We start from the raw sequence: 15,366 nt of genomic DNA, 5'->3' as shown, positions 1-15,366 counted from the left end.
CGTCTGTGGAGGCGCCGCTGCTGTTTGTAGCCGCTATGAAAGCAGAATATTGTGTATGTAGAGACAAAATGTGCTTCAAACGCTTCGTAAATGAGAGGCAGATCTTCAAAGAGGCCCTCGCTGTATTTTTCATGGGTACCCTTGTAAAGGCGGCGTCTTGACGAAACAAAGCGGGATAAGAGACGGCACTTTTGTCTGGGAGAACGCTGTCAGGGGAGACGCAAAAAAAAAGCAGGCGGGAGAGAATCTGAGTGTGAAGGAGATGAAGAGCATGCAGGGGTGTGTTGCCACGTGTGGAGACAAATGTTTAGTCAGAACTGCCGGAGAATGAGACGCGGATCCACTCCGTGTGTATTTTAGTCTGCCCGGAGACTCCTGGATCACCAACGGAGCCTCAGCAGGGCCATGGAAATGTGAAAAGCAAAAATAATTTGATGGAGAGGGTCAAGGGAGAGGTGAATAAACAGAAAAGATCCACCGAGCGTACGTGAGAGGCCTGGGGAAGCTGGGGGGGAGGGAGGAGCCTTCACACACGGATAAATGGAAAAACGGGTTTCCACCCAGAGATTTGAAGGGAGGTGTGAGACGGGAATGCTAACATCATTAGCTAGCTTCTGTTGGCGTTGGCGTCGGTCAGTAGGCGACTCGTCTTATCTCGCTTTGATACACAGACGCGTCTCAAAGACAAATATTGGGATCTCCTGTCAGCCCGGACGCTGTTTCAGTGTCAGCAGCCTCGTGGTTGATCTGTGGTGAAGGTAGACGCTTTAAAGTAGAGCCATCAGGCCAGAGAGGCGCCTGCCCCGGACCAAGTGCATGCTGGGATATACTGCAGAACAGAGAGAAAAGTGACCGCTTCACGCCACCAACCTCGCCCTCTTGATTTCAGCCAGCTCTGCAGTCGCTCTTTATTGCTTTTGCTGGAATTGGAAGACTTTAAAATTTCAAAGCTAATCTCATGTCTGTCGCTTCCCTCCTCCTCACCCCCCCTCTTTCCTTTAAATCTCAGGTGGAGCTGGAGCGGGGGAAGACCCTCCACATCAAGGCGCTGGCACTGGGTGACCTGAACAAGGCCGGCCAGAGGGAGGTCTTCTTTGAGCTGAACGGACAGCTGAGATCTGTGCTGGTTAAAGACACCGTGGCCATGAAGGTACGCAGACCCGTCGGCTCCGTTCTCAGAACCACCTCTTCCGTACCGCTGAGGTCACGCAGGCCCGGTTACCGAGTCCGATACTGGTGTCATGGAGTACTTGGACCGGGTAAAAGCAGCTGGTAGGATGGACACCCCCTGGTTAATGAACGGTGGCAGTGCCTCTGTGCTCATGAATTGATAAAAGATCTCATTGTTTTATTATTAATGGGCGTTACATAGTCCAGTGTGGCCTGGACGCTCCTGCTAGTCGATGTGTGATGACGTCCCTGTTTGGTCCTGCAGGAAATGAAGTTCCATCCCAAGGCTCAGAAGTCCATCAAGGGTCAGGTGGGAGCGCCAATGCCTGGAAAAGTCCTGGAGGTGAAGGTGGAAGTGGGAGCCAAGGTCAGTTTCGTCTCGGATGTTTCCGCTCACCCCCCTCCCCCCACGTTGAATGAAACGTTTCCCCGTTTGTTGTGTTACTCCCAGGTGGAGAAGGGCCAGCCGCTGTGTGTCCTCTCAGCCATGAAGATGGAGACGGTGGTCAACTCTCCGCTGAGCGGCACAGTGAAGGCGGTCCACGTGGTGCCCGACTCCTCCCTGGAGGGAGACGACCTGATACTGGAAATTGAGGAATAGAGTGAGGGAGGAGGAAGTGGAGTGGAGGCAGTTACAGAGATTTGATCCCAGAGGACGGGGAGGACGGAGCTCTTGTGGCACCGCTGCTGGACATTTTGGCCTTCACCTTGTACATACTGGCTGAGATACACGTCTAACGGCGTAAAATATCATTAGAAGCTGCTTAATTACTGCTAATCTCTAACGTGTCGCTGGGACAGTTAGTCGTCTGTGCACAGTAACTTTAGACTGACTTAATATATGAACATTCCGTTAAATCATAGCCTTAAATGTTAGTTAGCAGCGTGTTCGTCTCAGTTAATCGAGCTCAACTAGTCAGACAAATTGACTATTCACACGAGCAAAACAGAACCCAACACTCCCAGTTTGTCCAGCGTTACCTGGGAAACCAGACAGACATTTTAGGGTGAGGTGACAAACTTCAGCCTTAATCCTGCAGCAAATGTTCAGCTAATCATGAAAGCGCACAAGATAACCGTTACATTTGACTTCCCCTAATCCAGATGTTTCGAAGCTCCTTTTCAACTATGCATCTTCATCATGGCAAATTAGAAAACAGCCATGTTGCAACTGCACCTTCTAATTGTGTCTAACGTTGGTCCCCACTACTCATTCTGTAAATGTAGACATGATGACAAAGACTGATATAAAGTCCATTAGTGTTTCCTGCACTAATGACAATGTTGTGTTTTCCCACTGTCTGGAGGGACCTGAATGCATCTAAGAGCACAAACAGGGATATAATGGTGAGCTGGTCTGGATTTGGTTCATTTTTCATTCTTAAAACATCTGCTGTAATTTGTTTTCAGTTCTCTGAAGTCCAACTAGATGGCATAAAAAGGGAAATAAACACAAAAGACAGGCTGGTTTTTGTTTCAGCAACTAAATAAAGTGGACTAATTAAAACTGCAGCGCGTTGGTGCGTTCTGTCTTATAGGAGCTAAACAGACGAGCGGAGGCTGGTTCGTACAAACACCCGCGACCTCACCGCGGATATTTTCATCTCTCTGCTCAAACAGACTGAGCCCACAGCTGAACACAGCAAATAAACGGTACCTTTTCCATTCTCCAAAGTCACGCACACGCAAGTATTACCACAACAATGCTAGCTGCATGTCGTGGTGCATTTGGATGGCGCTGTCTCCATCAGCAGATGTTTTAGGCCTGATTAGGTTCCAATTAACCTCATTAAACCAACCAGGTCCATCACTCAGCTGGTGTTATTGATCAGCTGACACTTCCACTATTAGTCACCAATCATGACCTTCTCACGGTCTCAGTGAAGCAGATTAAAAAGGCAACAGTAATCCACTCGCGGACAATTCCCAAGCGCTAACTAGAGGGGGAGACCCCTGCAGGATCAGAATAAAGGAGCAGCAGGAGCCTTATCAGCTTAAACCACAGGGGCAATCATGTAACACAACGGATGTTCTGACCCACTTGTCAGCTGACATGAGTGGCAGCTTTGATTAATATCTTCTTCAAATCTGCATATGTGAATAGGGAAGATGGCAGTGTGCATGCTACTGCCCTGATTAGCATGTTGATGTGCCGAAAACACAACGACACCTCTATCTTTATTCATAAGCACTCCAGAGGCCAGACGGGGCCCACTCGGTCCTGGTTCTGGTCACATGCGATTACCCCGGTGTTACACAAGCAAATGAGAGCCTCCTGATGCATCTCCACAGAACTAGCCACCTGAATACCAGGAGAACACGTCCAAATGTGTTTTAGCAAAGCCCTCCGCTAGCAGCTAAGCACAAAAATGAGAGTCCAGTTTTTCCAACAGATAAACCCCCCCCCCCCCCCCCAAAAAAAAAAAAAACAGAAAAGAGGATAAAGATGAGAATAAGCCTCTCTGTAAACAGCGCTGCGAGTTGAATAAATTTCTGAGCATAGCAGCCTGACAGTGCTGCTTACCAGTTAATACAAAACAATTAAAGAACTAAACACAAAAAATAAAAACCCTACACAGCAATTAAGCTGAGGAAGGCCAGCATTCCTAGGCTCTCTTTAGACAATTAACCACCAGTAAAACACCGGTTACCAGATCGACAGTCTAATGGAAAGAAATTAGAGTTTCAGAGGTAGCTGAGAGCTACGCCGAAGTATAAACTGAGCCGTTTGTGAACGTAAAATAGGAAGAAAAGCTTGGATTTTCCAGGTCTGGAGGTGGTCGACTACACTTCCCGTTTGGATCCCTGACTGAAAGCGTTTAATGACTAGTGCCGGTTTATCTGAAAAACCTCTGCTACGTCTCTGGGCTGCACCCAGCCTTTGTCTGCCCGGAACCCACTGAAGAGATCTGTGAACTCTGTTGAAAAGGCTCTGAAATATCCTCGGGTCATGTGGCAGAATCTGTCTAACCCCTACATGAGTTTCCAGAACAGGCACCATGGGGGGCGGGGGGGGTCTGTGCTGCGCTGAGGTGAAACTTTCTGCTCTAATCCCTTTGCTGCTGTTCGATAATCCCATCGCTGCTGGCTTTGCTGCTTTCTTTGCTGTAATCCTCCTGCCTGAATAGGAAGAAAAGACAAGGAGGACAGGCTGCACAGAGCCTCAGACAGGTTGGACCGTCCTGTCCCCCTCCAGGCTGCTCCATCACTCCTGACATGGGCATCTGCTCTGCTAGGCTAACGCTGCGGGAGTCCGTGCTTTAGCCGTGGAGCTAAATTAGCCACAGCGATGAGCCTGGTGTCAGTGCACTGCTTCCCTGCTCGCTGTGCATGTGCATGCACACTCCTCTGCTGTCCTTTATCTCACTTCCTGTTTAATAACGGCTCGTGGGGACAATTTTCCACCTGTCAGAGTCGGTTGCCAGGGCCTCGCAGGGCAGTCACGCCTCCCGACCTGCATTTCAAGCGTACCAGGAACGACACGCGCCGCCATTTTTGCAACCGATGAGTGACGCGTCCCAAACTGGGGCCTCCCTTTGTCGCTCGGGCTTAAAGCACAGCGGCAAATAAAACACCGGACGCCGAGGATCCGCCGCGACCACGACGGGGAGCCCGGCCAGCGAAGAAAAGAGGCAGATTAATTCATATGTTTCTGTATCTGCATCCTCCATCTTGGTGACAGAGCGTTGCAACGGTTCAGGAGGCACCGAGCGGCTGTGGAACACACAACCGCTTCACTGCCGTCGAGCGAAAACGGCAATCCCACTTCTTCAAAAGACACAACGGGAACACGAGGAACCCGTTGACGGGGGGGGGGGGGGAGCTGTTCTGTCAGACTTGGCTGCAGCGCTAATTACCTGGAACACTAAAAACTGTTAGCGTGGACGTCCTCCACCCTCCACTTACTGAGTGGTGAATAAATAATGAGATGATTATCTAAAGCGATGCCTCCTGCAGCTCAACGGGGACGAGATTCAGCTAACAGACGGGAGAACGGCTACGCTGTCCAGCACAGAGGGACATGCTATGAAACGCCTGTATCGGTAATAATAAACTAACAGGGATAATCAAAGAAATGAGACAATGCAGCGCTGCTAATTTCCCACTGGAACATAATTAAGCTGAGACCCAGAGACGAAGCTCAGGAGACCACGAGCCAGGCTTGATATTTATTACAACGCTCATGTTTGAAGAGGAATCTGCTGCCGCTTTAATTGTTCTAGGATCTAATCCCACCGGAAGCTGGATTCTTCTGGCAATTACAACCAGCCGACACCTACAGACACGGTCATTAAACACAGAATTACACACTCGCACCACGTTGTCTGACATGTCTAGTCACATGACTCGCACAATTGGAAACTAAATAATTTTTTTTTTCTTTTTAATGTGAAGAACGCCACATTCGCTCGTCTCAGTGGACCAGAACATCCAATCCTGTATAATTAAGTAATAAAGGAAAAACATCAGGATGCCTGACTTCATTCCCGCCTTTGCTCGAGGTCAGAATTCAAATTTAAAGTGTTTTTTGCTACGACCGTGTTGACGTTTATCGCCTCAATGTATTTTTCTTCACAAAGCCTCAAGCTGCTCCTGTGTTAACGTCCATTAACACATTCCTGGAGACACATTTTCAAGGTAAACTAAATTTAATTGCTTTGCAGACACGATAAAGATCTTCACGCTGCAGCATGAACGCCAGTCACAATTTTTAAAATTGTGGAATTAGGATTAATCGACACGTTTATTGATCATGTCCATGGAAAATCTGCTGCCGAAGAGTAGCCGACTGTCAGAACAAGCTTCTCCGTAAGAGGCCACACACCCTGGAGCATCAGACTGGAAAAACTGGCAGAAAGCACAATAAAAGGACCAAGTGAAGGCTGAATTTAAATGCATTTACAACGTTACACTCCAGTCAGGCAGCTCAGCAGCAGCCTTCAGGGGGATCTCGCTGCTCTGAGAGGAGACGCTCTAAAACCCGACGCCAACACAAGTTTTATCCTTCCTCTCAACATTTAATGTATGGAAACGCTGCACACAGGTGACAGAGCTAGCTTAGCAACCTGCAGCCTGCAGAGGGGGGAAGGGCTTCCTGCAACCATGACCCGTCTCCCTGACAGCCCGCTCTTCCTCGCCACGCAGGGGTGCACACACACACAAACACACACACACACAAACATCCTGAAATGTCTTTTCCTTGCCAGCTGTTTGGTAAACTACAAGGCCGCTGCTAGCACACTGAAACCCGCCTCACACACTTCCTGTGTCCTTGCATGCTTTATTGTAGCCAGATGCTCGTTCAACGATTACACAACCACCAAGGGCATCGAAAGCACCATATACGTAGGAGCAGCTGTGATTTGAGGAGAAAAGTGCGATACAACGCAGGCTGCTGTCGGAGCTGCAAACTAACTCTACAGTACAGCACCATCTTATTAGCTCTGGCGTGTTCCCAGCACTTCTTCCCGACATCGACTCCTGCCCCTGTTGGCATTTGCCTGCCAGAAGTGCCACACGAGAGCGGTGATCCTGTTGGTTCCCCTCTGTGCCAAAGAAGATCAGCGCAGCTCAGATAAGTGCCATCAATGTTGGATTACACCCAGCTGGAAGACAATCGCTAAACATGAGTCAAGCAGAGCGCTGTCCGGAGGCACAGAGGATGCGGAATAAACCTCCAGAAATCCAGGCCGCGGCCACAGAACAGCCGTCGCAACCAAGGCGACCCAGTGATGCAGAAGACATCCAGTAAGAACGGGAGCAGGCACGAAGCCCCGTTCAGCCACTGGGTTGGAAGTGATACCAGAGCTACTATTAGCACTCCAGTCTGGCAGCCTCCTCCCATCAACACTTAAATATCTTAAGCCCCTGACCCAAATCCCGTCCCCTCCCCTCCCTGCAGTCACGAGCCCCAACTTTAATGTTGACAGACAGGTTGCTCGTCTGACCGTGTCCCAGAGGACGTGGCAGCGCCTCCCTTCGGGCATAAACTCATTCACGACAAGCGCATTAAAAGTTAATTACACACAATCGCCTCGCACTAAATCCACACAAGCACGTTGGTGTGCAACCTGGATGTTGTCTGCTCACATTCCAATGTTTTAAGGGGTGTCACTCTCATCCTGCCCAAACAGGAAGCCGCAGAGCGATCTAATGGAGCCTCAGTGCCGCTCACAGCCTGCTTGTTAAGCTTGTCAGTCACCTGTGCTGGTTCGACACCTGTAATCTCGCCGTCACACTTCCCTGCCAATTTCTGTTGGCAGGCCTGAACCGGGCAACGCTAGCGAAGAGCGACAGGCGACCCGACCCCTGAACTGGAGCGCAGATGACCTCAACAACTCAACACGTCCCCCTAATAGACTTGGAGGAGCACATTTACAAACATAACTTGCCCCAGTAACCGAAAATACATCTTAATAGTCGGGGGGGGGATTGTGATGATCTCCAGGCTCGGAATTTAACAGCTAAGAAACGACCTTTAGAGAATTATGTTTAATTATCTTAACTTGGTTTAATTATCCTTTGGACGGAGCCTTCTCGAGGAACGTCTTTGGCCATGAAGACACAAAAGCCTGCGGTGCGACGGCTTGACGAGCTGGTGGCTGGAGCTCAGACGAGCATGTGGTGCGTTTCATTCCTGACGCTGCAGCCAACAAGTGGAGTGCACTTAATGCCGTTAAGATGAGCCCAGCAATGCGTGGCGTGCATTCTGTTCGCCGCCCACCTCGCTGGAGGAGGAGCTTCGAGGTTAATTACATCGCGCATAAGGGAATGGCGAGCGTCGTCATCCGCGCTTGTGTGCGCCTGCGGCGTTAATGCGTGCAGGGATGGAGAGGGACGGCTTCGCGTTGATGGTAACGAAGCGGCGCCGTGCATGGCCGCAGAGACGGAGAATAAGTCCACAAACAGCAGAGGCGGGTGTGTTTGTGCCGAGTCAGACAGAAACGGACGGACGGGCAGATACACGGCATAAAAAGAGTGAGCAGAGACGAGAGGAGTGGACACACGTCTTGCAGAAAACCCCTTTGGATGTCAAAGCAGAGGTGTGTGTCAGGGAGGCTGATGGATGGTCCTGTCTATACCAGCCAGAGGTGTACAAGGAGAAGCGGGGACGGGGCTGTGTAGGATAGGACGGGGACACAGACGGAGCGACTTGATCGATTTCACCGGGCGCGTGTCCCCAGAAGACAAAGACGGACAGAGAACAGAGACGTAGAGGAAGCCTTGACTGATGGATGGATAGAGAGGACAGCAGAGAGCCTGGGAATGAATGAGGCCGTGAGGACAACAGGAAGGATTACTGCAGAGCTGCACCATGAATAATCCCGCTGAATGGAGGCCGTCCGGGTCCCGCTTTAACCTCAGAGATGATTCTTCTTACAACCTTGAAGAAGCATCCTTCTGAAGCGGTCTCCACCGAAGCCAGGGCAGAAAAGCAACTTGTCGTCAGCGTGACGCAGCGCCGGAGCAGAGCTGCACAGCGGCCAAAGACAGGAGGCCAGATTTCAGGGATGTTTGGCAAATTCAAGAGGGACGGATCATTTTGTCTCACCGAATTAAAAGGAACAAACCTTCAAATCCACCCCTCTGCCCATCACCAGGCCTCAGTGTGTGGAGAACCCACCGAAAACAGACTAAAAGTGAGGATGACTTATCAAATTTTCATCTGATGATTGCAAAACCGAGGGGAAAAAAAACGCAATTACTTTAGCACATTAGCATGACAGCAGCCTTATAGGTGTCAAGTGCTTGGTTTATGACATACATTCTCATTATTTAAATCTTCTTTCACATATTTCAAATTGCAAATGCATTTTATCCCCCTGGAACGTTGTAATTGGTTTCCCTGCATTGATGAAACTTCATTTGAAAAATGGAATTTTTACAAGGCGATGCAATTACGTATTGTCAAATAGAAATTAACTGGAGTCTAAAGGCCTGACGTGGACTGGACACGTGCTGCGTTACAGATTTTCAGTCTTAAATACGTGGCCGCATCGACGCTTCGGTTCTGAGGCGCCGCATCGTGCGTAGCGACGCCTCCAAACACAAGCGCTGCTGCTCGCTATAAAACATTCAACGTATATTCAAACGTGCCTCTGATCTTCGATACGCTTCCAGCTGCAGGTTCCTTTCAAAGTGGGCTGAACTCCAGCTCATGAAAGCCAGTTCCAGGCTCGCTGGCACCATTAGCGCCGTGCACACGCCCACAATACACTCAGCACAGCGCTCAGCAATCCTGAGGCCCATCGGAGAGTCACAATATTTGGCCTTCAACACAACCGGAGGCCCGAATGACTCAGGTGACTCACAGGCTGAGACGAAATGAGAGGCTGCTTCTCACAGAGGGAGAAACGGGGCAGGCTGGAGACGTACAGCGGCTGGTCGCGTTGCACCATGGGAACCACGCTGCCGCCGTCCTAACGTGCTCCTAAAGTCATTTCCTGCTGCTCATCGTAGCACCGTGTTGCATCACTATTATTGCTGTAGTGAGGCTTTTTTCTGCTCTCTCCAACAGCATTACCATGAAAATGAAAGTGCGTTGCAGCCCGGAGCTTTGTCCTCTCCCAGACCCACCCGTCAGGAAACATTAAAAAATTACAGTGCTGAAGGAGGAACTATTCAAGCTGTTTTTCTGGGTCACAGTCGGGACCCATGAAGCTCAATCACTGGCCTGGAGACGGAGCTAGGGGTCGCTCTCAGGCCGGCCTACCTGTTGTATAAAGAGCCGCAATCAAGCCAACAAAAGGATGGAAAAAGCTCCCATTTTTGCCATTTTCCTGTTTTTGCTGTTCCTGTTCGAGACGCCTCTCCCCACCTGCACTCTCTCATTTCTTCCCTCCCTTCACACGTTTAAATTTTCCATCTCCCCCTCTCTCCATTTCGTTGCCACCCTTGGGTGCAGATGCAGCTCATTTAGTTAATTACTGTCATTTCCGCTTGGTAAGGACCAACGGGGCTCAGACAAACACAAAAAGCACCCTCACACAAACAAAAAGGCACCGCTTGGCTTTTACCGCCTGCATAATAAACGAGTCACCCTGAGGGCATAGCGCTGACGCTTCGGGACACGGAAGCTAATTCAGCTAGCCGCGGAGTTCATGATCTCCCCATCACGACGCAGTTTGGATCCAGCCTGACCCATCTGGTGACGGGGTTGGAAGCGTGTTCTGTTGCCGAAAAAGCAAACACTCTCATCCAGATGGCCGTCCGACGTGCAAAACCCAACTAACCCCACACGCGGCATCGGATTTCTTTCCTAGCCTTGGGAAACAGACGAGCAGACACTAGCTTTAGCAGAGAAGGCTTCCGTCAACGCTCTTCACTGCAAAATAACAATAATTAGATTTGACGTGCGGCCCCGCCGCGTCATCTGTCGACTACTCTATTCCATTATTGGTCAGATGAGCGTAACAGCGTACACGACAGCGTCTATTCAATCTTAATTCACGCCAGGGTGAAATGTCATCAAGGAGCACGCCAACAGCCACTCGCGGGGGGGGGGGGGGGGGGGAGTAAAGGAAGACGCGCAGAAAACGTGCACTTTTGGATCGTCTTGAATGGCTGAAAACAGTGTGATGCAGAAAAAGCTCTTTATCCAAGGACAGAGTTTGTATTCCACGTGCATGATTCATCCATTCGTGCATCATCTAGACGTAGTTAAGGAACATAAACACCCATAGAAGAGCCCGTGGCTGGAGGTCCGTTGACGGATGACGCATTTCTACACTCCCCGTGCCCAAAATCACAGCCTACACCGTGCACTAACTAGGGGGCGTCTCTCACCACACGCGATACGTTTATTACCTCACATGGCCCTGTTACATTTAGCTTTATGGATTAATAGTTTAAAGGCCAAGTCTACCTTATCTGGGGAAAAGGTGGGGGGGTCAATACTGGGAAGAATGATGGTCGCCATAGAAGAGCCACAGGTAACAAGCCAAGACTGAGAGAGACCAGACGTCTGTGTGCTGGAATAAAAGCCAACACAGACCTGAGCAGCTGGAGGATCTTCTTCCACCTCTTCAGTGATTTCCAGCAACACACGAACCTCCTCGTCACCATTTAATTTTCCTTTTTCCAGCTGCGTCTTGCCCACTAAACTACTAAGTTGACACGCTGGGTTATCTGATAATCATGCCGTCTTCATTCCTGTTACCCCCCCCCCCCCCTTTACTCTCTTTTCATCACACCCTCCTCCTTTTTACCCAGCAAGACTCTGCAGTTACTAAATGTCACAACAGAGCTCTTCAGAGGTTCGGCTGCTGTAGTACAACAGGAGCTGCTCGCTGACTCACAAAGACATGTTCCATTTGAAAACAACTGTCACATCAGCGAAACGCAACATCAACCCACAACAGACGGCAAAGGGAAACACTTAGAGCTGTTCTCCCACCACCTACAAGGATGCTAACCAGGCTAGCATCAGCAGGAATCATCTGACTGCTTAAACTGTCTTTGCCCTGATGTTGCTGGGCTGTTTTAGTCAGTCAGTCCAGCCTCTCATCCCTCTGAGAGGTTTAACCAGGCTTCTGTGCAACAATTTGATCATTTAATTGGACAACGGAGGCATCAATTTTTTTTTTCCTGCTATAGGTTTCAACTACGGCCTGTTTTCCTGATAAATCTAAATGGTTCACAGGGAAGAAACGGCATGTTGCATTCATTTTAAAAGTTTTTTGTAGATAGCGTTTTTGTCAGGACACAGAAATATGCAGCGGGAAATTCAGCGCGCTGGTAAGAAAGTGGTGCTGGAATCCATTTTAGTCGTTTTTCTGCTCCCGCAGCCGTGCCGCATCTTTCACGGTGAGCTCCCAGAGCTCTGCGGTGCCTCGCCGTCACACTTCTCCCAGACTCCACTGAAAGCAAACTCCAGCTTTATCCTGGAGATAATGAAAAAGTCTGTGCGGAAGAGACTCGAGTGAAAACTTCGGCGAGAATGATGAGTATTCAAGGGATGTTTTATGTGCTTAGAACGGACAGAATCAGCCCTCCTAAATTACTATCAAGAGAATGAAGCCGCTAATACGTGACTGGACATCCAACACTGCAACCAAATGGGCCAAATCTGCCGATTTCTTTAATTAGACGTTAGGTTTGAATACAATCGATACTCTGCAGCAGCCGCAGACCCGATTAAAGAGGTCTTGTTTGTCAAAGTGCAAAGAAAACTCTTTATTGTCCTCTCTGCCTCTTTCAATCTGGGTGCTTAAATTGATTTAAGCACTTTTAGGCAAAAGAAAAAGAAAATCCTCTAGATTTATAGAAACCTGAACACCGTTCAGGGATGAAATTATGGAGATGCTCTTCATCGCCTGCCGCCTTCCTTCCTGCCTTTGGCTGAATCCTCCAGCCACGCAGGCGTCACCTCACCCCCCTTACCTCCAAAGTCCAGACTTATTTACCTTTAACTGCCCTGCCTGCTCAGTCCACTCCTCACTCCCAAACCTACTGAACCTTGACGCTTCGGGTCGAGCTGAGACTAAACCCGATGTTCCGTACATGTGCCAGCATCAATGTGACTCGTTGACTCTGTAGAGTGTTAATTACAATGCAAAGAACTTGACTGTATCAGCCCACATAAGCACAGCTCCACTGAGAAAACCCTAATTAATTGATTAATGACGGCCAATTAACGACAAAACACTGATGTGGAGCAAGATTGGAGCAAACACGCAGATCAACGAAGGCTGCCTGTGCTAATATTATAATAAGCAATTTAAATTGTGTTCACTCATGTGTTGAGACAGAACGGCAAGTAGGGGAAAGAGATTTTCCTCAACTGAAGCGGTCGGTAATCTGGACTCATCCCTCATTGATGTGCACTGATCTGTGTGGGGAGTGAAGCCGTGCTGAATAGCAAATGCAACACAAACTGTTGGGGAAGAGAAAGTTCATACTGGCGACGCAGCCTGCTGCGAATACGGCTGAAAGCCACAGAATACTTACAGAGCCGACGCATGAACAGCATCAACAATGAGGATTTTAGCAACGGAACCAGGCCGGGGGGGTAGGAAACAATGGCCGGTCTCATGAATCCTGCTGCTGATTTCAACGCGAGTGCGGAAGCTGTGGGTGTTGCTTACCTGGAGAAACGCCATGGAGCGGAGCTTCCCGACTGAGCGTCTGTGGAAGAGGTGTCCAGCAAAGGTCCTGGTTCATTAAAGCTGCTCCTGATGCCAGAAGACCCCTTAGGTTAATGCTGCAGGGGCATCATGTGCAGTGTCCTAAAACCAACATAAATAAGAGCACTGTAAAAGGCCTGACATTTCAAAATAAAAGACATTTGCATGGTGCTGTGGCACTGCTGTTGTCCTCCCTGTGAAACACAAGCAACCTTACTGTAAGTCTGTGATACTAATTAGTATTAGTAGTAGTAGTAGTTTTATTATTATTGAGGCCTCAAATAAAGGAAAATGGGAATATTCAAGCACAGGTAACGTCAAACTGTACTCAAGTACAGCATTTGAACAAATATACTTACTTTCCAGCGCTGTCCGACAGGTGACTGTATGGAGCATTAGCATTAGCTTAGCTTCGATAGGATCTGGCTGGGAAAAAAAAGAGGGAGATGAGAGACACGTGACCCAACAATTGACCCGAAGGCTGCTATCGACGCAACCTTCTATTACACTAAAATATGTTTTTTTAAATGAATAAATATAAGAAAAATCAAATTGGAATATTTTAACTTTCTGAGATACCGAATTTCCGTTTTCATTATCAATAAGCCGCGCAAAATTTCATTTAATAAAGTATTGAAATATTTCACTGCGTAATCAGTTTATAATATCTGGTTTTCATAATCTAATATTTTTTTACGTGTGTCTGTGCTGTGTACGCGTTTTGCGCGCATACGTAACGCAACGTTTAATCGTAGACGTTAGCTTTTGAACATGCTAGCGGGCTAGCTAAGGTAGCTTACCTCGTGACGCAGTTTGCTTTGACGTCCACTTCAGGGAGGAAATGGCCTTTAACCTCACCCTGAAGCCCCGAACCCGGGCCCTGACATGTAAACACCATCTCAGCTACATTATACGGTGTGTTTAACATTCAGATCAAATCTCGACACAATCGATCGACCAGGCGTTCGCTAATTGCTCACCTGTCGCACGCGCACTAATTAATACAGAAGGAAGCGTGGTCACTTCCGCCCGTTGAGAATGCGCTTCACATACACACAAACCTGCTTTTAAAGCGTTTTAATGTGTTATTTTGGCTTGTGGTTAGACTCAGCCGTGACGGATAAACGTGTTTTTATTGAGGCGCGGTTTCATTTGGTGTCTTAATTCATTTAAACTTCCTATTTCAAATCGAACGCTTCGTTCCGCGTCTCCGAGTCCGACTTGTTTGTCTGGACCACTGTGGGAAGGAATTCCAAGCTTCCCTCTTGTATTCCAGAGTTTTCCCTCTGTTCTACCTGGGAGCGGTAACGAGGTTCTCGCGATAACGGCGAGAACGTTAGCAGAGAATTCCTCTCCTGAAGGGAAGAACGCACAGGCAGAATTCTAACGAGACGGGATTGAAAAGTTCCGAGGAGGAAGACAGCCGCATGTTCATGGTGCATTCATGAGGGAGACGACAGGGGGGTGACAGCTAATACAAAAATCATATGGAATCTGAAAGAAGATGGGAAGAGGTGAGAGAAGGGCTGCATACCAGCAACTGGGAATAGAGGGAGGCAGAGACTGAAAACACATAAGATGCTGCTGCTATTATTAGACAGGGAGGTAAAGCAGGGGGGAGGAGGGGGTGTGGGGAGGGACCACCATCCCCACCACCACACTGCAGCATGAGGAACGTACCAATAGCTCGGTGGGATCACACTCCGGCAGGAAAAAAGCTGGGAATACTGGGAGACATTATTTGTGACCCGGGTCTAAAGAAGACGTTCCCTGTTTTTTCAGATTGGCATCTATCAATTGTTCACCTGGAGTTTTCCTACATAAATGTGTGATTTGATGTTTCTGACACGGCTTGTTGTGTCTCCAGATTCAACATTCCCGACTTTTCCCTCCTTTCAAGCTTCCTTCCTTCCGACTCATCCTTCATTCTGATGACGTGTGGGTGTAGGTCGTGCTGAACCTCTGATTCTCCATCAGTCTCCGGTTTATTCCTCCCATCTCCTCTGCAGAGGAATCGTCTTATGAAACCCTTCGAATTTAAGATGGAGCCTGGAAATTCAATGTTATTCCA

At 48.7% G+C, this 15,366-nt stretch overlaps 1 protein-coding gene and 1 long non-coding RNA gene across 3 annotated transcripts in view; one reads left to right on the top strand and one right to left on the bottom strand.

Moving 5' to 3' along the window:
* Positions 1-2,682, top strand: part of LOC130522403 (pyruvate carboxylase, mitochondrial-like) — a 128,864-nt gene extending 126,182 nt beyond the window's left edge. For both annotated transcript variants that reach the window (XM_057026786.1, XM_057026787.1), the window contains exons 25-27: positions 1,010-1,150; positions 1,436-1,537; positions 1,622-2,682. In XM_057026786.1, coding sequence (XP_056882766.1) covers positions 1,010-1,150; positions 1,436-1,537; positions 1,622-1,771 — 393 coding nt within the window. In that variant the 3' untranslated portion in view covers positions 1,772-2,682. The remainder of the gene's footprint in view (positions 1-1,009; positions 1,151-1,435; positions 1,538-1,621) is intronic.
* On the bottom strand, positions 1,617-14,266 carry LOC130522419 (uncharacterized). Its single transcript, XR_008949614.1, has 4 exons — positions 14,096-14,266; positions 13,655-13,721; positions 13,257-13,397; positions 1,617-1,753 (listed from the first exon to the last, which is right to left on the bottom strand). It is a non-coding gene; the product is annotated as an uncharacterized LOC130522419 (long non-coding RNA).
* Between the last annotated feature and the right edge of the window lie 1,100 nt (positions 14,267-15,366).

Source organism: Takifugu flavidus, chromosome 3 (genome assembly GCF_003711565.1).
Source record: "Takifugu flavidus isolate HTHZ2018 chromosome 3, ASM371156v2, whole genome shotgun sequence".
Classification (NCBI taxonomy): domain Eukaryota; kingdom Metazoa; phylum Chordata; class Actinopteri; order Tetraodontiformes; family Tetraodontidae; genus Takifugu; species Takifugu flavidus.
Note: the sequence above shows the minus strand (reverse complement) of the source record. Positions and strands in the feature narration are given on the sequence as shown.